General features: G+C 34.2%; 2 protein-coding genes across 3 annotated transcripts; one reads left to right on the top strand and one right to left on the bottom strand.

The window, feature by feature from the left end:
- Positions 1–302: 302 nt before the first annotated feature.
- On the top strand, positions 303–18,212 carry LOC114299412 (PHAF1 protein At3g51130). Of its 2 annotated transcripts, XR_003642302.2 has the most exons (16): positions 315–533; positions 1,200–1,282; positions 2,785–2,859; positions 4,964–5,031; positions 5,106–5,211; positions 5,312–5,372; positions 5,461–5,627; positions 8,536–8,598; positions 12,482–12,529; positions 13,564–13,677; positions 13,779–13,878; positions 13,962–14,038; positions 15,220–15,324; positions 15,429–15,491; positions 16,109–16,319; positions 17,836–18,212. XR_003642302.2 is itself a non-coding variant. In XM_028244133.2 (15 exons), exons 1-14 carry the CDS (start codon positions 437–439, stop codon positions 15,474–15,476), a joined length of 1,212 nt encoding a protein of 403 aa, XP_028099934.2. In that variant the 5' UTR covers positions 303–436; the 3' UTR covers positions 15,477–15,491; positions 17,836–18,212. The 2 variants fall into 2 exon arrangements, 1 of the variants encoding a protein (XP_028099934.2); XM_028244133.2 differs by lacking the exon at positions 16,109–16,319 and having other exon boundaries at positions 303–533.
- Positions 18,213–19,231: 1,019 nt separating this feature from the next.
- Positions 19,232–22,020, bottom strand: LOC114299415 (putative pectinesterase 53). Its single transcript, XM_028244136.2, has 4 exons — positions 21,669–22,020; positions 21,310–21,499; positions 20,394–20,836; positions 19,232–19,641 (listed from the first exon to the last, which is right to left on the bottom strand). Exons 1-4 carry the CDS (start codon positions 21,968–21,970, stop codon positions 19,491–19,493), a joined length of 1,086 nt encoding a protein of 361 aa, XP_028099937.2. The 5' UTR covers positions 21,971–22,020; the 3' UTR covers positions 19,232–19,490.
- Positions 22,021–26,927: the final 4,907 nt, after the last annotated feature.

Genomic DNA, 26,927 nt, shown 5'->3' on the forward strand with positions numbered 1-26,927 from the left:
CTTTCAATTTTGTTGTAATATGATCATTTTATCATATGTTGTTAATATTTGAAAACCAAAAAGGCCAAAGTGAAATTGAAAAGAAACTATAAAGACCACTAATGTAATGAATATGTTATACCAGTAGTCTCTATAGTTTATTTTGAATTTTATTTTAGTCCCTCTAATTTTATTTTTCATTCAAAATTCGAATGACAAGTGGTGAAAAGCCCAAATTATAACATAATTAAAAATGTAATAATCAAATTATTCAAATCAAAATTACAGAGACTAAAGGGTGACCAATTATGTAATTTGCCCTTAAAAGAACCAGGTCATGTGTTGAGTCTGGTACAAGTACGATAACAATCAAAGACGAAACACTTCCACCCCCGAAAGAAACGGAGATAAAAAAGAAAGCCAAAACACTACGACACCACCACCGAACAAACAAGGAATGTTGCAGAGACCCACACGCAGGTGCGAGGGCACAGCCATGGGTGCCATCGTCTTGGATCTCCGTCCCGGCCTCGGTATCGGACCTTTCTCTCTCGGTACTCCTCTTCTTCTTATTGCTTCCCAGCCAATTTACTTCCTTCACTTTTCTTGATTCCCACTTTTAATCACAATTAGGTCTGCTTTTTTCTGATTTCTTGTTAATTTCGCAATTATTTGGAGTTTGATTTCGTTTTTTTGGGGTTATTTGGTGGTTTTGTTGCTGTTTGAATTCTATAATTACTTGGATTTGTTGACATACTGACTTTTGATTGCTTTCAATGTTGATTCTAAATTTGAGCTGAGATTTAGGCTGTGTTTGGATCATACGTGAGGAAAATATAAGCTAAATGGTTTTCTCATTTTCCAAATTTTTATCCAGATTCATGATCCAAACACAGCATTAATGTAGGAAAATGATTGGAGATAAGTTGAGGGAGAATATGATATGATGATTTGGTTATGTACAAGGAAAAGTAAGAAATAAACTGATATCGATGTGGTAGTTGAAAAAAAAAAAAGAAAAATAATTTATTTAATTTAAGCTGAATAGAGCATAATGGCAAAAAATGATTCATTTAGCCAATTCCAATCCTACTTGATTGGGACCAATACTTAGATTGGTTTGGTTATGTTGTTCAGCTATTATAGTTTTATTTGATTTTGTTTATTATTGAGCTATAATTGAATAATTCCCTTGATTAATGTCTATACTGTTGTTGCAGGAATGCCAATATGCGAAGCGTTTGTTCAAATAGAGCAGCAACCTAATATTTACGATGTTGTCCATGTGAAATACCTTGATGAGGTATTGGTCAATGAAATATGACAAAAAATGTTTAATGTTGTTTACCTCCTTATGCTACTGTTGTTTTAACGTGGTCGCGTATGATTTGGTTTGGGCTGCAGTCCCATTTTTTCAGATTGATTGTCGGCAGAAAATAAAAGAAAATGGGAAAAAACATAGAAGCTACCATTTTTGGATGTTTATTTGGCCTAACTGTTCAGTTTGCTCGCTACTACCCTATTCTATCGTGGTTGTGTATGGTTTTATTTGGGCCAGTTCCCATTTTTTCAGTTTGATTGTCGGCAGCAAATAAAAGAAAATGGGAAAAAAATATAGACATCTACCATTTTTGGATGTTTGTTTGGCCCAAATGTTCAGTTTGAAAGATTGCTACTATCCTACTGATTTCTGGCAAGTAGATTACGGCATAGGTCTTGAATAACAATTAAAGTCCTGGTAGTTGAAAAGTTACTATCATGTTGGGGGGCTTTTTATTTATTAATTTTTTATTGTTTACACTGTCACTCATGTATATATTTTTCTTCTTGTTTGTTGTTGCTATTATACTACCATTGTGGCAGTAGTGGAGTGGAGCCAGATTTTCGCTGAAGGGGCAATATTTAGCAAGATTTATTAAAACCAAACCGATCCGATTTTCTTTTTGTGGTAGAACAACTAGACCAATGTGATGCCAAAGTTATATGTTTTATGCTTGAGCTAACCGATCATTTTTATTTTTATTTTTTTTGTTGATTTTTTTATTATTGATTCAATTTATTGTTTTAGTTTTTGAATATGATGATCATTATAATTTAAAATACGATCAAATTTCATATTATAAACAACCTAATGAAAGAGAAGAGAGATATAATATAAAATTTAGGTTGTTTATAAGGGAAGAGAGAAATAATATAAAATTTATAAGAGAAGATTTTAGCAAAACTAAACATTTAGGTTATGTTTTGATCTTGGATTTGAGGAGGGATTGTAGAAGGAAAAGAAAAAGGGACGCTAAAACTGAATGGAATAAAATCTCTTTCATTTTTGCCCACAAACTCTTTATCAAATCCAAGATCCAAGGACAACCTTCTAATGAAAAATTGTAGGGATTTTGTTGAAAAGACAAGAGAAAAAGAAAAAGAAAAAAATGAGGTATAAAGGTTTGGGTGATATACTTGAACCATCAAAGGAGTGAATTGAAAAACAATTTTCCAATTAGAGGTAAAAGTACAATTCTGCTGCATTATCTTGCAGTTTCAATGATTTTAATTGTGCATAGCTTGGACTACGAGATTGTGTTGAACTTTAATTTAATTATATTGTTAGTTTGCATGGATAACCTTTTGTTATCTCAATGCTAGAACTTTTCTTTTTATTCTGCCTTTGCGGTTCTCTCTACTTCAAACCGGCTATTTTGATGATTGTAAATTTAAATGTTCATAGTGGAATTCAGTTGAAGCACATGGTATTTTAGCATTTCAAAGAGTGTGCCAAGCTCTCATTATTATGCCTTTGTTCTACAGGAGCCTCTAAAACTGGATATTGTTATAAGCTTTCCGGATCATGGTTTTCATCTTTGTTTTGATCCTTGGTCACAGGTAATAGTTTGCTCATACCTTTTATGTTAATTTTTCCATTTTGAAATGGATTAGGGAATTTAATCTATTGTATGGATGTTGTAATTTTTCGTCTAATGCCTTATTTGTCTATTGTATGAATGTTATAATCTTTGTATCTAATACCTTATTTGTGCAAGGTTTTGCACTCTATATACTAGTAGCTAAAAGTGTGCAGGATTTAATTGATAACCCATGATTCTTGTATTTTGCTTGGTGACTTGGTGATTCAAATTTAAGGTATTAAAGAAATCTGTTGTAGAGTTTCAGCTAAAATTCAGTAACTTTAACTAATTCTAATTTGGCTGGAAGATTTTTAGTTTTTGAAGTGACAAAGTTGCAAGAATTATAAACTAATATTTGTGATAATTTTTGTATGAGGAACTTCAACCCACCCCCACACATGTATACAAAACATTGTTTGTACCAAAACATTGATAACCAAATCAAACCAACTAAACCAAACTTATGATTGCATTTCAAGGAGGAGGTGGGATTGACTACATGAATCTTTTTTCTCCATTATGCTCTGTCAAGGGCTATATACTCAGATTCCTTAAATAACATTCATACAGTTTTTACTGCTGCATCTCATGTCAGTTTAGGTCTTCTCATTTCCTTAACATTTCCATTTATGATGATCATATCACTGTTCTTTATTGTTGCATCTATAGGTTTTTGTTGTACATGATCAAATCATCTTTGCCTATTCTCTTAACTTATTTTCAATTGGCGTTACTCTTACCATTTTGCGAATATATTCATCTGAATAACATTTAATTATATCTTTTCTAATCTTACCACACATCCATATAAACATTCTCATCTCAATTACACTCATTTTATAAAAGTGTTATTTGTAGTTGCCAGATATTTTGTCCCTTAAGGTATCGCTTGTCTTATTGATAACCAAATTAAAACCAAACCAAACTAAACCTTGTGAATCATTTTTTCTTTTGTAATTTTGCTTTGTCAAGGGCTATATGCTGAGTTAAATTAAATAACTTCATATCTTCTTTTAGTAGTGCATCCCATGTCAATTTAGATCTCCCCCTCCCTTTTAACATTTTCATTGATGGTGATCATATCACTTGTCTTATAGCTATTCTATAAATTTTTTCTTTCAATTTTATTGGTATTTGTCGATCACATAATATGCTAGAAGCGGTTCTCCACCTGAGCCAACTATTTTGATTTAAGATCACATCATCACCAACCTTTCCATCCTTATTAATAGTCGAACTTGGGTAATGATAATGTTTATTTTGTTATCTCTTTTGGTTTTCAATATTGTTACTAAAGTTACATTTTTTGTTCTACTAATTCTAAATCCTTTAGACTCTAGCACATCTTTCTATATTTTGATTTTAGTTTCAATTTCTCACTTGGTTTTATCACTAGAACAATATCATGTGCGAACAACATACACTATGAGACATCATTTTGAATGTATTTAGTTAATCCATTTATAACTAAGGCAACTAGGTAAAGGACAAAGCTGACCCTTGATGCAATCCTACAGTTGTTCAAAACTGACTAGTTTCTCCTATAGGTGATCTAATTGTAGTCGCAACCTCATTGCACATATCCTTTATTGCATTAATATACCATTTGGTCACTCCTTTTTTTTTCTAATACCCACTATATTATGTCTCTAGATACACTATCATAATTTTTTTTGCCCCCTAAATCTATAAAAATTCATATGAAGATTCTTTCTCTTCTCTTTGTATTTCTCAATTAATTTTATTAGTAAATATATCTCTTCCTTAGTTGATCTACTTACTGGGCATAAATCCAAATTGGTTTTCTGAAACTGTTGTTACAACTCTTGTGCTATGCTTAATCACTTCCTCCATTATTGTTGTAATTTTAGATATCTCCTATATATATAGATATACGTACTAAAGTTAATACTGAAACATTAATACTTGTCCAAAAATTTTGGGTGTTCTTTTATCTTTATGGTTCCATTTGAGTTTCTTGATGAGGTGCACACTTTATGATCTAGTCTGTATGGTAAGCTCATTTTTTAAGTGTGTATGAATGGTACGATTGATTGACCTTACTTTGTACTCTTTATCAGAGACTACGCCTTATTGAAATTTTTGATGTCAAACGGCTTCAAATGCGCTATGCTACCTCTTTGATAGGGTAAGTCATGAGTTTACCTTTCTTTATCTTGCTTTTTATTTCAATGGATTATTAACCTTCATCTTTAATTTCAGAGGACCATCTACACTAGCTACTTTTGTAGCTGTATATGCACTTTTTGGACCAACATTTCCTGGAATTTATGACAAAGATAGAGGTGTTTACACACTATTTTATCCAGTATGTTCGCCAAACACACACCCATGAGATGCACTTACTTTCTCCTTTGAATTTTTTTTTTTGTTTTTTGTTTAGAGATGTTGATGTCTGTATTTTACAGGGTTTGTCTTTTGCTTTTCCAATTCCATCTCAGTATACAGATTGCTGTCATGATGGAGAAGGTATTGGATCTAAAATTATTCGTTCTATTATGTTGAAGTACAAATTTTAACAGTGCTTATTAATTTTGTTTCCCTTTTAACTGTGAAGCGGAGTTGCCCTTGGAGTTTCCAGATGGCACTACTCCAGTAACATGCCGTGTCTCAGTATATGATAGCTCTACAGATAGTAAAGTTGGTGTTGGTTCTTTAATGGACAAGGCTTCTGCTCCTCCTTTGCCTGCTGGCAGCCTCTATATGGAAGAGGTGCAGGTTAAGGTTTGACTACTTACTTTGCCAGCCCTGCATAGTTATTTATTATTTTTGTAGTGGTTTCTCACTTGCTCAATTTTCTTCATATCGATATCATCTGTCTGATATGAGATAAATGAAAATTATGGTGTACCACTCCTGTCTGTCTATAGTTACATCAATTGGTTGGTTGGTTGCTAGCTTGGAAAAAGCAAGGATGTTGATGCACCATGCACATGGCAGTTTTGAATTAGTAGGAATTTAGGAAATTTCTATTAGGGTGTGTTTGTATGTTTGGATTGGATAGGGGGATTGTAATCCACCGGACTGTTAGTTCTAGGATACATTATACATTGTCCCTAGACTATTTGATTGGATTGGATTTGTGTCCTATGTTTGTTTAGTTATGTGATTAGATGTCTGGATTGGACATTTCTATTCAATCCTTTGTTTATTTAGTCATGGGATTACATATTTGGATTGGACTATTCTATTGAATCCGATGTGTATCCTATTTGATTTATTTATTTTTACTAAAACTTTTAAAAAATAAAATACATTGAACATCAATAAAAATTATATAAATTTATTTTAATTTTTAGTTGAGGTTTTTAATTTTATTTTAATTTGAACTTTTCAATAAATTGAACTTTTAATTAAATAAATTGTATAAATTGAACTTTTAATTTTATTTTTAATTAAATAAATTGAATAAATTGAACTTTTAATTTTATTTTTAATTAAATAAATTGAATAAATTGAATTTTTAAAGGGGTATTATAATCCATTGAAGTGTTAATTTAATTTAATTTTTAGTTGAGATTTTTTAAATTTTATTTTACTTTACCAAGTATAATTAAAAATAATATAAATAAAAAATTGAGGGCCAAAAATGTCATTTTAACTTTCCAATCGAGTTATCCCACCTTTTTTATCCCTGCATGGGACACAATAGTCCCACAAATAAGGGATTGATAGTCCGGTTGGACTATTAGTCCAACTTATATTTTTTGAACCAAATGTCGGGCTATCATATGCAATGGACGTGGAGTCCTATTCCACACTCTAATTCCTCCAAACAAACACTCCGCTAATCTATAGTAGGCTAAGAAGTATGGACATGGATACGAATGTAGACACGGACATGGATGCGGACACGGGACACGGCGATTTCAAAAAAATGGGGATACGGCAATAAAATATATTTTCATATATTTTTATTTCGTATCTAGATTAATATTACATTCACAAACAATAAATATTAACAAAACTAACTTTAATTCTAATTTTTTATTTTAAAATGCACTTTTAAATTAATACTTACAGTTTATAACTTTTTTTATTTATTTTATAGATGATCTATTAAGTATTTAAATCGAAGAAAAAAATAAATATTCAACATTCATCAAAAGAACTAAATAAAATGGTGGAAAAGACAACTTGGCATGTATCTAGTGTGTTTCTCTAGTGTGTTCCCAGTGTGTCCCTTGAAAATAAATTAATTAAATAAGGAGACACGCCATGTGGTGTGTCCCATGTATCCCCGAAGTGTCTGCGTGTCCGACACGGATACGGCACTTGTTTTGAAGTGTCGGTGCTTCATAGTTAGTAGGCCTCCTTTGCCACTTCACTAGTGGCTCGGCTTAGTCTTGCTCCCTTTGCCCGCCTATTGTATCGGCTCATCTTCGTCCTAGAAACTACTGCTTCCACCTCTCTAGGTTTTGCTATCGCTCATGACTAGTATATGGATCTCTCTATGTTAGGGATGGCAATTTGAACCAGGTCCGACGGGGACCCGATCTCCCGATCCCGATTTGGTCGGTTTTTTCCCAAAAAATATTCCCGACAGGATGGGGATGGTATTAAAAAATTAATCCCCGAACAATTTCGGGCCGGGAACGGGGATAAGTGTCCAACCCCCATCCTCGGCCCGGTTTGTCCTCGAAATAAAATTACCATTTTACCCCTCTCTCTCTCTATATATAAAGACTACCTCTCTCAAAACTGATACAACCCATCTTCTTTGGTTAACATACAAACCCATCTTCACTGATACAAACAACAAACCCATCTCTCTCTCTCTCTCTCAAAACTGATACAAACCCATCTTGTTTGGTTAACATACAAACCCATCTTCACTGATACAACAAACCCATCTCTCTCTCTCTCTCTCTTCCCTTTACATTCTCTTCTGCATCCGAAGTCAACTCGTCTCATCCTCCGACGCCGTTGCCTCCTCCGACACCACGACCACCGTGCTACCCCTGGCTGCCGTCCCTCTCTAGATCCTCACCGCTGCATATTTACTCCAGGGAAAACGAGATCGATCGAGATCGATCCTCACCGCTGCATGAACTCCACAATTTCAAATCTAGATCTAGTTTTTTTTTTTTTTTGTGTGTGTGTGTCCATGAGTGTGTATATCTATATATATGTGTGTTTTACAACTCAACTTCTGATTCTGATTGTGTTGTTATATTGTGATTGTGATTGTGGTATAAGGAGGTGATTTTGATTTTGATTCTGTTTAGGGTTTTGAGTTGGTTGTGATTGTGGTGTTAGATCTGCAAGTGGAGCTTCATTTTTTTAATTTATTTATTTATTTATTTTTTTGGGCCGGGGAAACCTGATCCCCGTTAGGAGACAGGGACGGTGAGAGGTTCCCCGTCGGGGATCGGGGCCGGGGCCGGGGCCGGGGAAATTTTTGTCATCGGGGATCGGGGACGGGGAGTGTGATCCCCGCCCGCGCCCCGTTGCCATCCCTACTCTACGTAGTGGTCAGCAGGCACACAGGAATTGTAGCTACAATGTAGTTGGTCCTTTCCAGATGTGATATTGTTGTTGTTTTATTTAAAGATGTTCGATAAAGGCAGCAATAGAAGTTGTTCTTTTGAAGACTTTTCATATGACCCTGTTCATTTTTTCTGTCATTCAGATTGGGGAAGAGTTGAGGTTTACTGTTGGCGGGCAGCATATCCCATTTGGTGCATCACCACAGGTAAGATCTGCTTAACTCTTTCATTGCATGTAATCTTTTGCCTTCTCCATTTCCTGTAATTTTATTTTATTTTGGATTCTTTTCTTGTATAACATGCTGTATATGTATTCTTTTTTTGGAAGTGGTCCAAATCATGCTTCTTTTGTTCACTGTCATTGTCCAAGGAATTACGATATTTTTTTATATATTATCTTTTGCTGCTTATTGCTTCTCATCCTACTTTTACCTACATAACATAGTCAGTCGGGAATGGGAATGTCTTTGGCATTAAAAACAAATTGGAACCTTACAGTCAATTGTGAATGGTTAAGAATACTAATTCAGGAAAAGTCGCAAGTATGAATTGAGAGTGAATAAAAGCTGATCCGAGCCGAGTTTTAATATGTTTGGGCTTGTTTATTAAGATTTTAACAAACTCGAGCTTGAGCTTATTAAAAATTTAATGAACCGAGCTCGAGCCAAGTTGGCGTAGGCTTCACTCGAGCTCGAGCCTGTTCATGAACCTTAACGAGCCAAAAAATTTATAAATTTATACTTGCGTATGAGACTAAAGTTACAATTAAAATTTTGATTATACAATTATATATATACAATATATATAAACATTCTAAAAAAAAAGTCAATATTTTATCAAAATAATAATATCTACTACCGCTATTATATAAATGTACTATCTATAGTTAACTATTATTTATATTTATATTTTTTAAATATATAAATAGCATATTTATCTTATTTTTTATACATATTTTTACATTATTTAATATATACATAATAAATATTAAACAAGCCAGTTAATGAGCCGAGCTTTAGAATGTTTAGGCTTGTTTATTAAAAATTTAACTCGAGCTCGAAAAAATATAACGAATCGAGTTCGAATGAGCTCTTACCGAACCGAGTTCAAGTCTGTTCACGAACGACTCTGTTCATTTGCAGCCCTAAGAGCAAGCAATGATGAGGAGAATTCGTTGAACTGTATTGAAGAAAAAAAGTGTTTTACTTTTATTTAGATGTTATTTGTTGTAGGTGTAGCCTCATAATCACAAATAAAACTTGGGCAAAATGAATATATGGTGGTGATAAAACTAAATTGCACCCAAATTGAGGTAGAAGTTTAAACTTTTTGGCAACTTTAGAAACAATTCGAGAAGTTTATAGTGGAAGTCCGGCATCTGGTTTGGGTAATCTGTACTGTTATGCCAAGATTCTTTGTTGAATCCTTTCAATTTGTGGCGGTTCTATGTACTGCATTAACTGGTCATTAATGCTGTCGAATTGGTGTATCATCACTGTTTGGGATTTGGACACAAAGCTACTTCATCATGTAGGTTATTTACCTCTCTCCCCTTTGTTGCGAAGTTGGGGTTCACTAGCACTCTTGTATTCTGTCGACTTAAACTGTGTCCTGTTGGTCTGCAGTCACAATAAATTCTTATCATTGTCTCTTGTTCATGCATAATTATTTTTTTTGCTAAGACATTTTTCATAATTCTTTTTGGAAAAATTAGTCTAACATCCCTCTCTAATTTTCGGTGGTAGAAGAGGTCCGCAATTTTTTTTTTTATGTTAGATAAGGACCCTCACATCCTTTACTACTATTTTATTCAAAAAAATTATCAACTTTACCCTCACTCTTCTCTCTTCTCTCTCTACTTATTTGGGTCTCTCTTCTCTCTCTATGTATTTGGATCTCTCTTCTCTCTCTATGTATTTGGATCTCTCTTCTCTCTCTTATCCATCTCTTTGATCTCTCTCTCTTATCCATCTCTTTGATCTCTCTCTTCCCAAACCCTAAAACCCAAATCTACCATCTTGTCACTCTCCCATACCGCCACCTCCGCCTTTTTTCACTCCGACGGCCACTTCATCACCGCCGCCGATTCCCACTTTGATATCATCTTTCTATTTATATTCTCTCTTTTCTCTCTCTCTCTCTCTCTCTAGATTTGGATCTCTCCACCACCTCACAATCTTCTCTTCCCAAACCCTAGAACCCAAATACACCATCTCCTCATTCTTCGACATCGCCACCTCCGCCTCCTTTCATTCTGACGATCGTTTCATCACCGTTGGCCTTGTCCATGTCTTCGACGCCAAGTTCTAAACCCTTTCTGCCGCCTTTGCGGCCACGTCCGCTCCGTTGACCTTGTCCACTACCATGAGGATGGATCCTTGATCTCTTTGTTGAAGAATAAATAGTGGGCGATCATGGACAACAATAAACTCATGGATCTTGAAGAATTTGGAGGACTTGCTGAAATTTCTTTGGACCTATACTAGAGAATTTGGAGGACCTGCTGAAATTTCTTGGGACTTATACCAAAGAAATCTCACTGGACTTATAGCAGAAATTTCTTTGGACCTATATTAGAGAATTTGGAGGACGTGCTGAAATTTCTCTGGACTTATACCAAAATAAATTTGTTCGCGAAGAGAATTTTTTTTGAAATTTCATTGGACTTATACCAGAGAAATTTCATTTGAGCCTATATCTGGAATTTCTTTGTAATGTTGATCTTCTTTGGTCATCACACACTTGCAATATGAAATTTCACTGGACCTATATCTGAAATTTCTTTGTCATGTTGATTTTCTTTGAATTTTCTCTGCAAATGTAGTCAGAGAAATTGACTTGCATGTTGATTTTTTCTAAAATTTCTTTGCAAATGTAGTCAGAGAAATTTACTTGCATGTTGATTTTCTCTAACACATTTGATTTTTTCTAAAATTTTTATGTAAATGTATTTAGAGAAATTTACTTTCATGTTGATTTCTAACTCAGTGAAATTTTGTCAATTATTATTATTATTATTATTATTATTATTATTATTAATTTTTTTTTTTCCCTAAATTTCATATTCATCATGGATCTTGTTTGATAGATTTCGATGAGGGCATTCCAAAAATATAATTTTTGTTGAAAATGAACATCTAAATCAAAAGTTATTGAATTTTTAAGTTTTGAAAAATTTCAAAAAGTGAAAGACATTTGAATGTAAAATGCAAGGATATTTTGGTCTAATAATTTTGGAGGGAAGAGACGCATGTTTTTGAGGGACCTGACGTAGTATGAAAGTTTGGGATGTCCTTTATCTCCTAAAATTGTAATATTAGGGACCTTAAAAAAAAAAGCCATTCAGTGTGTTTGGTTTGAGTTTTCTGGATTAAGTTTTTTGAAAATTGACTTTTTTAATTTTCGTGTTTTTTTGTTTTTAGTGAATATTTTTTAAATTTTAAACATTTTTAGATGCACCTTACTCAGATGTATCTAAAAAGTAAAAATTTGTGAAAAAATATTTTAAAAAATTAATTAATATATAAAAATACAAAAAATGTACTGAATTCTTGTATTTTTTTTTGTATTTTTGGTATTTAGTGAATTTTTAAAAGATTTTTTTTACAATTTTTTTACTTTGTAGGTGTATTTATGTTAGGTGTGTCTAAAAAGTAAAAAAATTGCTTAAAATATTAAAAAAATTCAATAAAAACAAAAAAACATGGAAAATAAGAAAGTAGAATTTTCTGAAAAGTGTTTTTTGAAAGGTGAAAACAAGCAAGGTTATTCTTTTTCCTCTCTTTTTTTATTTATCCAAAAAAAAAAAAAAAAAAAAAATCTTTTTCCTCTCTTTTCCTTCTTTTGATAAGAGAACAAAAAGAATTTGTTTTTTTGCTTGTAGCCTTCTACAACCTACATGCACCTCTCTCCTTCAGTGCAAATATTCCTGATTATTTTGTATGCCATTTCTTTTCATTATTTTTTAGTTCTTTCAAGAAACACTTGAATGTAGAATGGTGTTTATTTGGTCTGTTGTAACTGAGGCTTTATTTCTATATTGCAGTTAAATGTTTGTATTGCATGTAATACTTTTGGTTGTTTATGCAGGATGTGTGGACTGAGTTAGGTCGTCCATGTGGAATTCATCAAAAGCAGGTCTCCTCAGTTGCTCTTCTTCTTGAAAACTGAATGTTAGAATTTTGCACATTTGTTATGATATGATTGTACATTTCAGCTACTCATATGAAGCCGTGAGATTCTTATTTTTAGGAATTTGCAGAAATTTATGCTGTGTTTGGTTGGAGGATTTAGAAAGGGATTTGGAAATGGAAAAGGAAAAGATGTGTGAAACTAAGTGAAATGTAGGTATATTTTATTCTTATTTCACCTACCTTTTCTCTTTCCTTTTCCAAATCCTCCAACCAAACACAGTGTTAGTGAACTATTCGATGGATTGAAAAGATTTTTTGTATAATCATTTAGGAATCCAACACCCCCCCCCCCCCGGGTTGCATTTTGTTAATTTAATATAACCAAATTATTATTTTTTAAAAATTTAGTTAGTTTGATTCCTTTTTTTATGTAATAAAACTATATGAGTGGATCGATGCGTTTATTTTTGGTCAAATACTTGAATTTTCTGCATCATGGATTTATGGGTAGGTTCTTTGATTAACAAGCAGGGATATACAAGAGTTGTTTAGGCATTGGCTGTTTAAGGTTTTTATTGTTGTATCAATAGCTCAAGTTTCGCACATGCCAATTAGAAAGTGAATGAAAAACTACAAAATTTAAAAGAGACAAATCTTTATTTTCTTTTCGTTTCTTTATACATTCTACGACAGACCTTTCAAGTATCTTGAGTTATCAATACAAAAATCATTGTTGTCAACCAAGTGACCCTAGGAGATGCCCTGCTAGTTAAAATGATTCCCTATGCAACCACACTACACAACAACATGAAAAAATTAGTCAAAATTGTGTTCTTGTTACTAAATCAACCAGTTGTTATTCATATTAAGCAAGCAGCTACATATATTGAAGCCATGCTAGAAGGGAACACGAAACAAAGCGCAAACAAAAAGAAATAATACATCTACACTCTTGAAATCACTTCTTTTTCCATAGTCATTTCTGGATTTTGAGGTCCAAAAAACAATTTGTAGAGATAATTTATGTTACTTGTACAGGTTGACCAAATGGTGATTCATTCTGCCTCTGATCCTCGGCCACGGACAACTCTATGTGGTGATTATTTCTACAATTATTTCACTCGTGGCTTGGACATATTATTTGATGGGCAGGTATTGTCTTCCTTCCTTCATGGTGTTAAATCTCTTTAGTGAAGTTGTGCATATTAATCTTTGTTCTGGAAAATTCTCAGTGTATTGTATTGAATTTGCAGACTCATAAAATCAAGAAGTTTGTTTTGCATACCAACTATCCAGGGCATGCAGATTTTAATTCATACATAAAGTGCAATTTTGCTATCTATAGTTCTGATTGTAAGTACCATTCTGTTACTGAATGATTGGGTGGTCATGCTAACTTAGAAACTGATACCTTCCCTTTCTAATTTTTTCTACAGTTGGTGGGTCTTTTCATGAGGAAGTAAATGCCTCTAAGCGCTGCATTACACCCAGCACAAAATGGGAGCAAGTGAAGGTGAATTTGTTTTACTGCCATTAGTGATTGTACTATGTTTTCTGTAGAGGAAGTTTCAACCTTCAAAATATCAAAATAGATTATGAAAGTGCAAATTCAATTAATATGACAGAAGTGTATGCAATTGTTTATTGGGTATTTTATTTTTATTCTGTATGTTTTAGCTCATTTGGTTGCTGGGAAGAAGATATTAAATCGGTCCCTTTTATATTTACAAGATGGATAATGTGGCAATGAGTGACTTCCCACCCTATTCTTTGGTTAATTTAATAGCTACAGAGAGACAATTAACAATTGTGTCATTTTTACACCTATATCTTGTAGTGTTATTTCTTCAATGTGTTCAAACTGGAATTTTCTGGTCAGGATTTCTGTGTTCTGACATTCAATTAGGTTTTAAATGTTTGCATTTCATGAATGCAACCATTATGACAAAGCCCCAAGCGAAAAAGAAGTCCTTATTCTCTATCAAATTGCAATTCCCCTCCCCCCCCCCCCCCCCCCCCCTTTATGCTACAATATTGACTTGGTTATTATTAAATAGATAAAAAAACCCCCTATTTTTTATTTATTTATTTTAGATTGAAGCAAAAAACACACTTTGAGGTTTGATGAGCATACAAAAGACCTTTTGTAAAATTTCAAAAATTGTAAACCCCCCCCCCTGAGGGAGGTTTGAAGTCAAATTGCCATCAATCATAGACTGTCAAGATTGAGGATGGAAATGGTTTGATGTTAGTATTTTTCAATACCAAGTTCCAACATTGCTCTTATATGTAGCTAAAAGACTAAAATAGCCTCGGAAACCAAGACTAAAAAGCCTAAAGTCAAACATGTAGTTGAAAACTTAGCATCCATCCAAGGGTACATTAGTTTTTATAGCTAAATATGATGGCATTTTTTAAACTTGGCATTGGAAAATGCTAATGCTATACCATTTGTGGTGGCCTAAATCCTGATGGCTTCTTGACAGAATATGGTTAACTGTGATTTGACCTCAAACCTTGTTTTTTTTATACCAGAGTCCCCCCCCCAAATCAATCCTTGAGAGGTCTTTGTTTTTTTTTTTTGCTCTATTAACTTACATTTGTTCCATATGAGATTTTTAAGTTACATCTTTCTACTTCTGCTTTGCCCTTAAATATCTGTACTGATGCCCAAAAATGATTTATTCACCCTAGGAGATTCTTGGGGACTCTGGCCGAGCAGCTATCCAAACACAAGGTTCTACAAGCAATCCTTTTGGATCTACTTTTGTGTATGGTTATCAGAATGTTGCATTTGAGGTGAGTCATTGCCGGTTGATCCTTTTATACTCTATTCTGTTCAATTTCCCTGCCATCTGAATTTGAATTTTATGTTTTATGAGGATCCCCCTGATGTTTGGCAGGTTATGAAGAACGGGTATATTGCAACTGTGACTCTCTTCCAGTCGTGACAAAATTCTTAACCGGTATGTGTGGGTTTTGAAGATTTTTTTACTGCAACTCTTCTTTCTTTCTGGCAGTATTCTGATCTTAAATTTGTGTTATTTGTGTACAAATAATTTTTAGGCAGTGGTTAGTTTTAATTGATGAAGCAGTTATTCAACTTCTAGAAAACTTTGAATTAGGTCTCTAGTATGACATTCATGAGACATTACCCACGCGTTGGCGTGTTTGAGGATGTATCTTATCCTATGTTACACGGACTTAGGTGCGGGTGCGTATTTAGGGTCGGACACTTCAAAATTAAAAAATGAGGATACGTGGATATGGATCCAAATTTGGATACGGGTCAGAGATATGTTAAATAGTTATTTTTTAAAATATATTTATTATATGAAGATGAGTTAAAAAAAAGGTTAAGGAATAACTAATTTTGTTAAAAAAATAACAAATAAAAATTTTAAAAATTATTTTAGGTATAAAATAAATTATATTATATATGATAAAATAAATTATTTTCATTTTAGATATAAAAATTATATTATTTATAATATATTATATTATACAATATTTTTTTGAGTGAATAATATTATATAATATGAATACTTTTGTATATTATTATATTAATATCATTTATAAATAGAAAGCAGAGAAAGAGAACAGAGAGGAAGAGAAGACGGAGTCAAAGAAGAAGAGAGAGAGAGAGAGACCAAAGGGGAATCGAAGCGCTAGGGTCATTTTTTGGGTGGAATCAACTTCGCGATGTTGGTTTTTAGATCTCCTTCAATTCGGTCTAGTTCGCGACTAGGGTTCGTGCTTCGATCTTGCTTCGCGACTCAACTTGCTTCGCAAAGGTGAGTTTCACCCCCCTCTCTCTCTCTCTCTCTCTCTCCACCTCTGAGTTTTAGCTGTATATGCCATCTTTCTTCTTCGTTTGCTGTATCCACTTTCTCCATGCCGTATCCCGATCTTGATCCCGTACCCGTATCTGTACCTATGTCGTGTTGTGTTGATATGGGTACTTCGCCAAATCTGACGAGTACGTGTAACATAGATCTTATCTTGTTTGAGTTATATAATGTTGCCATCTTCATAGTCGGAAAAAAAGGGGTAAACTACACGAACCTCCCTTGATAGTTGGCAAAATACACTTGATCCCATTAATATGAGACAATCACAGTGTCCTTGCTTCAAACAAAACAGATGTTAACTTTGTTAATCAAATAAATAATCTGACAAAAATGCCCTCAGATTTTCTCTTATCATATATGGCATGCAAACGAAAATACCCTAACTCCATACCTCACTGCCTTACCTCCCACATCCCTCCACCAGCCATACCTCTTACACACCATCATGATCTTACTGCCACATTCCTCTGGTCACCCCTTCTCTTCCTGCCTCCAATGCATCACCACCACTACTAAAACCCAGCCCCACAACTGCATCGGGACCACTTTTTCTAGTTCCACACTCGTGCCCCTTACTGCCATCCCTTTCTCTCACCCAACCCAACCCCATGACCATGCCACTCTTGCATCACCTTTTCAGAAAGAGCGATCGAGAGAAAAGAGACCACACAACCCTTAGGCAACCAAACCCTGAATCACCCACCAAATCCGTCTCCAATGCGACCGGAAGATCATTGTTCTTGATGTGCAGACAGACTCTTCTCTTGCACGAAGATTGGAGAAAATGTTGGGTCCTGGTGTTTAGATGCGGATTATTGCATCAATAGCCAAATTTACACTGTTGCATAAAGAACCAAAATTAGATTGTTGCATCAAGAGCCAAAGTATTTCCTCATCTGCATAGTTGGTAGGTTGTGGAGTAATTAGAAATTGGTTTTTTTTTACTTGATAAAATTACTCGTGTTGCTGATTTAAAAAAAAAAAAATAGGAAAAAAATTAGAAGTTGGTTTTATCTCAGACCACAAGGAAATAGGAATTCAATATATATGTTTGCTGATGTCATGGTCAAACTGGTGAAAGGCTAACGGTGACTTAATGGAATGAGTGCAATTGTTTTATGATTATATAATTTATGTAATGGGGTTCACTGTATTTATCTCAATTATAAATGGAGCTCCATGTAATTTATCCTAATAAAAAAGGGGAGAGAGAGAGAGAGTTCCTGGATGCTGCTCATGTGCTTGGAATGGAAGGTATTTATATTTTCTTGTTTGGAGTGTATAGTACTTGGCTTCGGCCCAGATTTTTTATTAACATGGTTAATTTTCTCATTGGGATTATCTATGATATTTCCCTATGTTTCAGTTCTAAAACAGCCTCCATGTTATAACCCTCATGGTGCCTTTTTTGGTCGTGATTAATGTGTGTTGATTTGGTTGCAATCTTCTGTTTTTGCAGGGTGTAGGTGGGTTTGTACTAAATGTTTATAAAGAAGCAAGAAGTACTTGGAATAAATGCCACCGCGGGACTGTGTATAGTCATGTAATCATGTGTAATTATCATTGATAACCAAACAAGAGGAATGAAAGGTAACATGTCATTTCCTTTCCTTCCGTTTCCCTAAATTAAGTATTGTCTAACCGTAGAAGAGGAGGAATACCTCCCCTCTCTTGCCTTTCCCTTTCCCTCGCAACTTACACTTGGGTGGACTGTGGGTTCTGTCGTATTTGTACCCTCTTTCTATGACATGGGATGCATACATGTATAGCTAGGAGAGAGAAAACACCACAATACTAATGTAAATAGTTGGTTCAAGTTATCTTGGTTGCATGATCTATGATGCTCTATTTGGTTCACTGGAATGAGTTGGTAAGTAATGGAATGATAATTTCTTAGGCTCTCATATGGAATGACCAGTCTCTTGAAATGGTGAATGATGATTCCATTTGTAATGTATCTTGTCATTATTTTTTTAGTCAATCAAACATGGGAATGAACATTTTGATGGAATGATTATTTCATTCTATTTCAAACACTACCTGAATGTAATTTTTCTTTTTTGACGAGGTTTAGGGTTGAAAAAGCATGGTCTGAACTGGTTAGTTTCAACTTTTCTTTTCTTCTCAAAATTTGTATGACCTTTTGTTAACAACCGGGGCGATGGTACCATGTGTAAGCAAATAAACTTTGGTTGTGCCTTAATTGGTAAATACAGGCCATAGTATTATTGAATGCATGCTTTAACCTTTTTTTTTTTTTTGAACCGGAGTGCTTTAACCTTACTTGATGGATGTTTAACCTTACTTGATGGATGATGAAATCATGGAAAATATTAGTTTAATCTTAATCTAGGAATAATCTAAACAGCTGCCTTGGACTACACTCTGTGTATTTCTCGAGTGAATTGGAGGTGTTGATACTGAGAATAATCCTTTTACATTGTGCTCTTGACTAATGAGGCAGCAAAAATGAACAGATAGTATCGATCTTGTCTGTCACTTGGTCAATCAAGATGGGTTAAATCGGTTTTATTCTTTCCATGACTAGTCTAAGAGCATAGTGTCAAATTTTCTTCTAGTCTTCAATGAGATTGGTAACATGGTAGTTATGCCTTGTTTGGTAATTGGCTTTTTAATTTTTTTTGAACTTCTTTATGAAGTAGAAAAAAAGTTAAATGCGTTTGCGAATGACTTGTTTAGTTATATAATGACTTGTTTAGTTATATTGAGAGTTTGACTTTTTAAGCGATATTTGTCAAACGGGGCCTTAGTCAGCTCAGAAATTAGCATTATTGCTAACTGTAGAGAGGGGATGCTAATTGGATGGGGAGAGAGAGAGGGGCCAGGCCACTGTATTTAAAAATAAATAAATATATTTTAAAGCATTTTATTTCTATAAATACACATTTAAATAGATTTTATTCTTACATTACACTTTAAGAATCAACTCAACTCTACTCATTTTCTAAACTAACGAACATTTGACACACAAAACTGAGCACATTTTTATCATTATGTAGCACAATTTTGGAGAGACCATCTTATTGATTCTGAAGGACGATATTAACGTGCTTTCAGTGTTTGAGAGAGAGAGAGAGAGAGAGAGAGAGGCAATCAGAATTCAGGAAGCCAGTCATAGCCATCGATGAAGTTAAGAGAAATAAATGGTTTGGCTTCTTGTAGAGTGAGCTCCCTGGACCATGACACCCTCCCTTCGAAGTCAGCCCCTGGTCCCATACACTTGTATTGTCCATAAAACACTGTCCTGAAAAAAAACAAACCAAAAAAAAATGTTCATATTTTTTTTGGGGGTTAAGTTATAATCCCAGCAGATAATTTTAATGAAGCCTTTAAAATAATGAAATTTATTATTTGATGGTTTTTTTTTTTTTTCAGAGACAAAAGATGAAACAGTTTGAAAATACAAAATTCTTGTTCTCTAGGCGTTTGACTTCTTGCATGGTTTTGTTATTCTATACAATAGTTACTGAAATTCGATTAATTTAAATTATTTTTTTTAACGAATTTTACAAAATAAACGGTTCAAATATATTGAGATAGGTCTATGATGAGCCCATAGTGTGCCAACACCACCTCCAATCTTAAGTAATGAACTGAAGAGAAGTTAAATCTATATTAAAGTTTTTTGGGACAACTTTCAAAAAAGCTATGGTGGAAAGCTCATGACCTGGGAATGGTTAGATATGAAAGGCGAACCGTGAAAACAATTTTAGGAAATTACTTTTAACTTGGGGGAGAGAGAAGAAAGTGGAAACTTGTTTTTAAAAATATATATATATATTTTTTTTTTGTTTCGAAAAAAATAAAAACAGAAATTGAAAACAGAAACAGAAGCGTTAACAAACAACCCCCAAGTTGTATGCATTGCTTGAAAAAGAAAAAATTAGAAAATAGGATGAATATGATTTACACATTTTAAATTCTATATTTTTTCTGAGTACATAACACTGTTGATACTGCTCTAAATTCGAGAGAGAGAGAGACAGATGAACATACTTTTCTCTGCTCTTGTCTCCCCAGTTACACCACCCTCCAGAAGTGATTATTTTGTCCATGTAAGTGTACGCAAAGACCACCCTTGAGAAGGTACCCCATGCCCTGCCCAAGTAGTGAACACCCGAGCCAGTGACCTTGCAATTAACAAATGAAAAGCCAGTTTTCTCAAGAGGGCTCTCCCTCTTCTGGGCTGTCAAGGCTCCAATGCTGTTGGTTTTCGCATGCAAATGGCAGCTATTGTAGTACGACAGCCCATTCCCGAATATGAAATCCACCGAACCTTGGATGTAGCAGCACTTGAAGTAATGCCTGCCTATGTGATCATAGAGAGTGTCTTGTGCTCCGATAAAATTGCAATGTATAAATGCCGCCATGTCTGCCGTGATTCGTAGAGCCACTGCTTGCTTTCCTTCAGCTCCTGATGGTGGCGATGGTGCTTTATTCTATTGTTGAAACATTTTTGGACTATATTAGTGTGACTAATCATTCTTAGCACAATAATCTTAAAAAAAAAATGCATAGAATGTAGTGCTGCCAGTGCCAGCCCAACATAGCACTGCCAACACTGCAGTTTGAAATAGAAACATTATTGGACTATACTATTGCAACTAAGCATTCTTAGCACAATAATTCTATTAATAGTGAAATTTCACAGAAAAATGCATAGAAGGCAGTGCGGTCAACATGACATTCATCGTGGTAGAGTGTAAGAAATTTTATTTTTTGCATAATGATAATTGACGTCGAATTTCATGTTGTCTAGGCTATGGAAAGACAACATATCAAAGCTAAACTTGGTGAGAACAGAGATTACAAGCTATAGCCTCCCACCCTCCACTAGAATGTGAATAGTTGCTTAGTTAGAGTACAAAATACCTAGCATATGATTCACATTATATAGTGAATTTGGGCTCACCTTGAAGCCAATTTTCTTTGCGATGAAGTAAGGAGAGTTAACAGCAACAGTTGCAGATGCATAGGTACCCAATGGCTTCCCATCCTTCCCTATCCGGTCTGCTGTGTCGTCCCATTCGATAATGGTCTTGTCTGCTCCCTCTCCTACCAGGGTAACATATGCCATGTTCACAGGAATATTAACTTTCTCCCTGCAATTTTCATTCAATTCATAACCAAACTTAAGCATAATCAAACAACTACATTTTCATCATAATGTGAGGAACAAGAGTTGAAATTGGTATTTGGGGACTAGTCAGAGTGAATCCCAGAACACCATTGTGATTAAAAACAAAAAAAAAATGGAGTTGGAATTGGTACCGGTAAATTCCTTTACTAACTAATATAACTGCCCGGCAGCGATTGCCAAGTGGAATTGAATTTATGGCTTTTTGCACTGAAACAAAATCTCCAAGATTTGGGTTCTTGTGTACTTTAATGGCTAAGCAAGGTTCGAACTTGTTATCTGCTTTCTGGAAGAAAGAACGGTTAAAAGAACCCATAAGTTTCACCCAATTTTGATGTTCTTCTTCAATAGTCACCAACTCATTAGACTCCAAAGGTATTGTGTTTTTGAAAAACAAAATCAAGAAAAACAGGTTCAACATCACTGTAAACATCATGGAAGGAAATGGATTTACTAGTTTTGGGTAATGTGGAAGAATGAGAAAGTGAGGGGGGGGTAAGTGTTTGGTAAAAGAGAAGACAAATGAGAAAGAGGAGGGAATGTTAGAAGATAAAGCTGTTAAAATGATTGGTTTAAAAATGAGGGCATTGCAGAGGAATCTGATGGCAGGGTGTGTGTCCGCATCTGTGTTACCTCTCTTCCTATACCACCTGCATTTGATAAGTTCCTGTCAAACTGTGGTTTCTACTGTCTGTCTTGGTTTTCTAGGGAGGTGTGCGATTTTATATATATATATATATACATATGCATACATTAAGCACAGGTTGCAAATGAACCGAGCTTTTCTTTGTCGATCTTAACTCATAAAAAGCAGGATTATCAAGATTTTGATCTTGACCCTCCCTAGGATTTTGATTTTAACAACATTAGTTAAAAACTCATGTGAGTTCGGTTTGTTTGCTACATAAGTAAATTTTTAAGTTTATTTTGTTTATATTTTGTATATGAGCAAATTTATATATTTAACTAATGAAAATTATTAACAAAATTAACATTCTTTTATATTTTGTTTGTAATTTTATTGTTTTTTTTTTCTTCTTAATGTACTTTTTAATTTAGGTTTGATTTTAATTTATTTATTTAATAATTTTTTCAAGTTTTTCAAATACTAAAGAGCTGAGCTCGAGTTTCTCAAATATTAGATAAATCGAGCTTAAGCTCAATCCTTTCAAGATAAGTTTGAACTCGACTAATTTTTATTAAACCAAGCGCTCAACTTAGATCGGGTCATTTGCAGCTTTGGCACTCTATCCCTGTAATATGGATAAGTTTATGTATGTGTATGACTAAGTCCATCATATTGGCAAGCGTAATTTTTTTGTAATTTAATTTTGTATATATAAATTTATATGGATGTGTATCTGTCACATTTATGTATAAGTGAAAGAGTGTGAATCTCTCAAGGATTCGCTAGAGATTTGTTCAGTAATTAAATTCAGAACTTTTTAAGGATGGTCTAGATATGAGGTAATTCGGACCAAATTAAGTAAAATTGGGCGATGTAAAGGTGAAGGAGTTTCTTGTAGTGAAGCTGTGATGCATGGCTCCGTTTGGGAAGAAAAAAGTTGAGTTTTTTTGGCTAAAATAGTCACAAAAAATCAAATCCAATAAGACAAAATATCATATCTAACCCACAATTATTATATTTTTTCTCTCGCAAAAAAATCAAAAAAATAGCAAAGCTAGTGTGGAAGATAGAGAAAGAAGAAATAGTCAAAAAGCCAAAAAACTAAAAAGCCAATTCACTTCCCAGACGAACCTAATTGATAGATTATGCTAGGAATGGTGTTTGTTGCACCATTGTACTTGATGCAGCATGAGAGTTGACAATGATGAGAATCAAGATCACATATGCTTTAGGATGATGTCCCCTATTGAATGACATTGCCTTTTCAATTTATTTATTTATTTATTTTTTATAAATAATTTTGATTGGAGTAGAATGAATATTAATTTGTTGAGGTTCAGCCCAGTGATCCTCCTTTTTCAAAATTCATCTCATTTTCTCAATATATTCTTAATCACATGATATGTTAAGAATCTTAAAATATAAAATCTTGAGATACGAAAAGTATAAATTTAAAGATTTAACAAAACATAAACCTCTATAATTGTGTGATTGAAAATTATTAATACAACTATATAGTGGCTTATTTTTTGTGTTTCTAAAATAAAGAAAATGTATTAATAATTTTTCTAAAATTGTGCAAAAAGGAATAAAATTTACCGATTCCAATTATTATTACTATTACACTAGGGATCTAAAATTGTATAATTGTCACCGTTACCATTACGTGAATTAAAACTTTGAAACAATTAAATTTTAAGGTACAGATTTTAATGCATTTATAAATGGTGGGTAAAGATGGTAGGAGAAAGAAAATGGGAGAGCAAAGATGGGTGGAAAAATAGTCAGCAATATAGTGTAAGTGTGTTTAAATACACTTACTGTTTCCATTTCAGCAAGAGCAGTGGCAAAGCTAGCATGGAAGATAGAGAAAGAAGCAATGAAAATGGTGTTTTTAAGGAAGGGGGAGTGATGGGATGGATGGGTGTGATGGGATGGGTGGTGCTGATAGATGGTGGCAATGATACATCATGTCACTGGATATGTTCATGATGGGATTTTTTTAATTGCATAAAATAGTTAAAAGTGAAAATGGAGTATTGATACCTTGCTCCTCCTCCTCCTCCTCCTCGTTGTTGTTGTTGTTTTTTTTTTTTGATGGGAAAAAAAGTTATTTTTTCCATTCCAAAATAATGGTCATTTTTAGAGAATTTAATTTTTTTTGATAATATATTATTATATTATCAAAATATTAAGTTTTCAAAATTAGCCCTTGATAGCACATTTTTTTTGAAAATATCAATTGTTATAATTACACATTTTATGTTATTAATGAATTTGAAAGAAGGATAAAATAGTAAATTTATATTATTTTATTTCTTGATTTTTGAAAAGGGACTAGTATTTTGATACAATGAAAAATAGAATAAATGACTAATATTTTAAGATGGAGGGAGTATTAAACATTTATACTAAAATAAAAATTAACATCATACAGAATAATAAAAAGAAAAAAATAAAATTCTAAATAGCTAAACAAGAAATTCTATTGAAATTAAAACAAAAAATAATAAAATTTGTCAAAAAATCAATACCAGTATGAAAAAAATCACCAATCATCTCATAGATGTGATTTGGAAAAATAAGATTTACATCTAGATAATGCTTAGCCTCTCTGTTTTCGTTGCCAACATCCTTACCACAGTTGCCCAACAGTATACTTTCGAAAGTTAGAGTTGAAGAAGTAGAATACTTACAACAGTAAAGGAGGATTGAAAGAAGAGAGGACCATTGTGGGTGTTGAAAATTGAAAAACTTACGCTAAAATCAGGGAAAAAGACTCTCAAATCCCTCTTTGTAAGTATCAAAAAACTCAAATTTGTACTTTGGAAGTGTTTTTACGTCTCGTCGAAAAGTTGTTGGAGGGGCGCTGGAAATCACTAGTGAGAAACCCAACGCCCCAGTTAAAAAAAAAAAAAAAACCAATGCCCCTGGTGGGTCACTTTTGCTACACATTTTTAAAAGTTATTTGGTGTTTTAGGGACACGGTGATATGGTGTTCCAAATCGAATTGATTAGTGGAGAGGATAGAATCTTTTGATTTATGACGAGGAATAGCAAGAGGGCATGATAATTGGTTGATTGATTGAGGACAGAAATAAGTGGCTGTACGGGAAAGAAATAAACCTTCTCGTATAATCCTGTTATCAAGTCTGCGCTCCTCCGTACGTCGTTACTTTACTCCCTGAAAACACAAATGTGAGCTAGCCGGCGGGTGTGTGCCGGATGCCTCTCTGATGCCTAAGTCAGCAAAATAGACAAATAGACAAAAGCTCTGTGTATTCGAGAATCAAAGTTGTGTTACCTCTCCATAGGTGATGTTATGAGCTTTTATAGGTTTCGCGTGGCACAATCCTAGTAGGACTTTTACTCATCCATGTAGAGTCCTCCTAGGAGTCATACTCCAAAAAGACAATGCTTATCTTTCAACACCCTCCTCACTGCTTAAACCAAGTGAGATGGTTTTACCATGGTCGGATTCCAATATGACCGAGGTAAGCATGGCTATGCTAAGCCGCAGATTAGACCGAGCTATAGCTAGTTTGGTTCTTCCTTTCACTGCTCTTACCTCGGTTTCTTATGTACAAACCATGGTGTGATTAGACCGAGCTAACAAATAGCAAGGTTCTGACCGAGAAAACCACGATAAGCCATGACCGGGCTAACTTTGAGTACGGTGACCGAGCTATATGTAAAGCTTCTCTAGACCGGACTAACTTTACGGTTCTTTCGGACCGGGATAACAATAAGGCTTACCAGGACCGGGCTAACTACAAGCCCTCTTTCATCCAGCCCTTCTTACTGTGGCCCAAAGAACGACCCATTTACCCATCTCGGCCCAATTTAGGTATAAATTACCCTCTCAATACCCCCTTAATTCCATCTGCGCAGCATGATAGGGATTTACTTGTTTTACCAGCCAAGCTAAAGATTTTAATCTTACAACCGAGCTAAACTTTTAAGCCTTTATAGCCATGCTTAGACTATTTAGCCTTTCCAGCTGAGCTAAAACTCTTTAGCCTTTCTAGCCGAGCTAAATTCACACCGGGCTGTACCTGTCCGGTCAAAACGTCTCTTCAATCGCAGCAACTGAATCGCTTCTCATTCCAAGGACACGTGGCATGCTCTTATTGGCTAAAGGTAGCTGTCACGCCGTCTTCGTACCTCGTGTTTTTTGAACAGTTCCCGCCTTTAGCCCTTTTCTTTTCACAAAACAATTCCTAAATGTTTTGAATCATTAACTTTACTATTCACCCTTTCTCTCTTGCAAGCCTCTGAACCCCCATTTCAACTTGATAACTGTGAAGCTCGTGATTTTGCTTGCAGCTGTTGCCCTCATCTTGACCTGGTAAGCTATATAGATCTATTCTCCTTTTATTGTTTTTGTATTTGTTTAATCCATAGCTTTTTGTTTGTGTTTTTACGAAACGTATTCTTTTTGCCTTGCGTTTTCTGGAAAAAAACTTAGTAATAGAATCACTTGAAATAACCTAAGAAACACTGGTTTCGATTCAAAATCACAATATAACCAAATTAGGAAGTTGTTTGTAGTTGATGTCAACCTAGCCAGACTACAAACCGGACTAGCACTTCATGCTAAACTAGTAGTTTCATTAGGTCGAGCCATCTTTTGTTTCAATTTATCTTAGTCGGGCTATTGATCCGTGCTAATAGTATGCTTGAAAGCCTCGACCATGACCGAGCTACAACTCAGGGCTAAACCAGTCTTCCTAGTTCAAACCGAACTAAGAATGCTGCCCCTATA

The sequence above is a fragment of the Camellia sinensis genome, chromosome 4, assembly GCF_055761805.1.
Source record: "Camellia sinensis isolate YWXY chromosome 4, ASM5576180v1, whole genome shotgun sequence".
NCBI classification, from domain to species: Eukaryota; Viridiplantae; Streptophyta; class Magnoliopsida; order Ericales; family Theaceae; genus Camellia; species Camellia sinensis.

Bases quoted from the DNA above. Each gene is read 5' to 3' on its own strand.
- LOC114299415 (XM_028244136.2), bottom strand. From the start codon at position 21,970: ATGATGTTTACAGTGATGTTGAACCTGTTTTTCTTGATTTTGTTTTTC. The intron at 20,837-21,309 runs GTGAGCCCAAAT...TTTCAACAATAG, and splicing joins CAAAGAAAATTGGCTTCAAG to AATAAAGCACCATCGCCACC. The intron at 19,642-20,393 runs GTATGTTCATCT...GTTTTTTTTCAG, and splicing joins GGAGACAAGAGCAGAGAAAA to GACAGTGTTTTATGGACAAT.
- LOC114299412 (XM_028244133.2), top strand. From the start codon at position 437: ATGTTGCAGAGACCCACACGCAGGTGCGAGGGCACAGCCATGGGTGCC. The intron at 5,212-5,311 runs GTATGTTCGCCA...TGTATTTTACAG, and splicing joins TTTACACACTATTTTATCCA to GGTTTGTCTTTTGCTTTTCC. The intron at 13,678-13,778 runs GTATTGTCTTCC...TTGAATTTGCAG, and splicing joins ACATATTATTTGATGGGCAG to ACTCATAAAATCAAGAAGTT.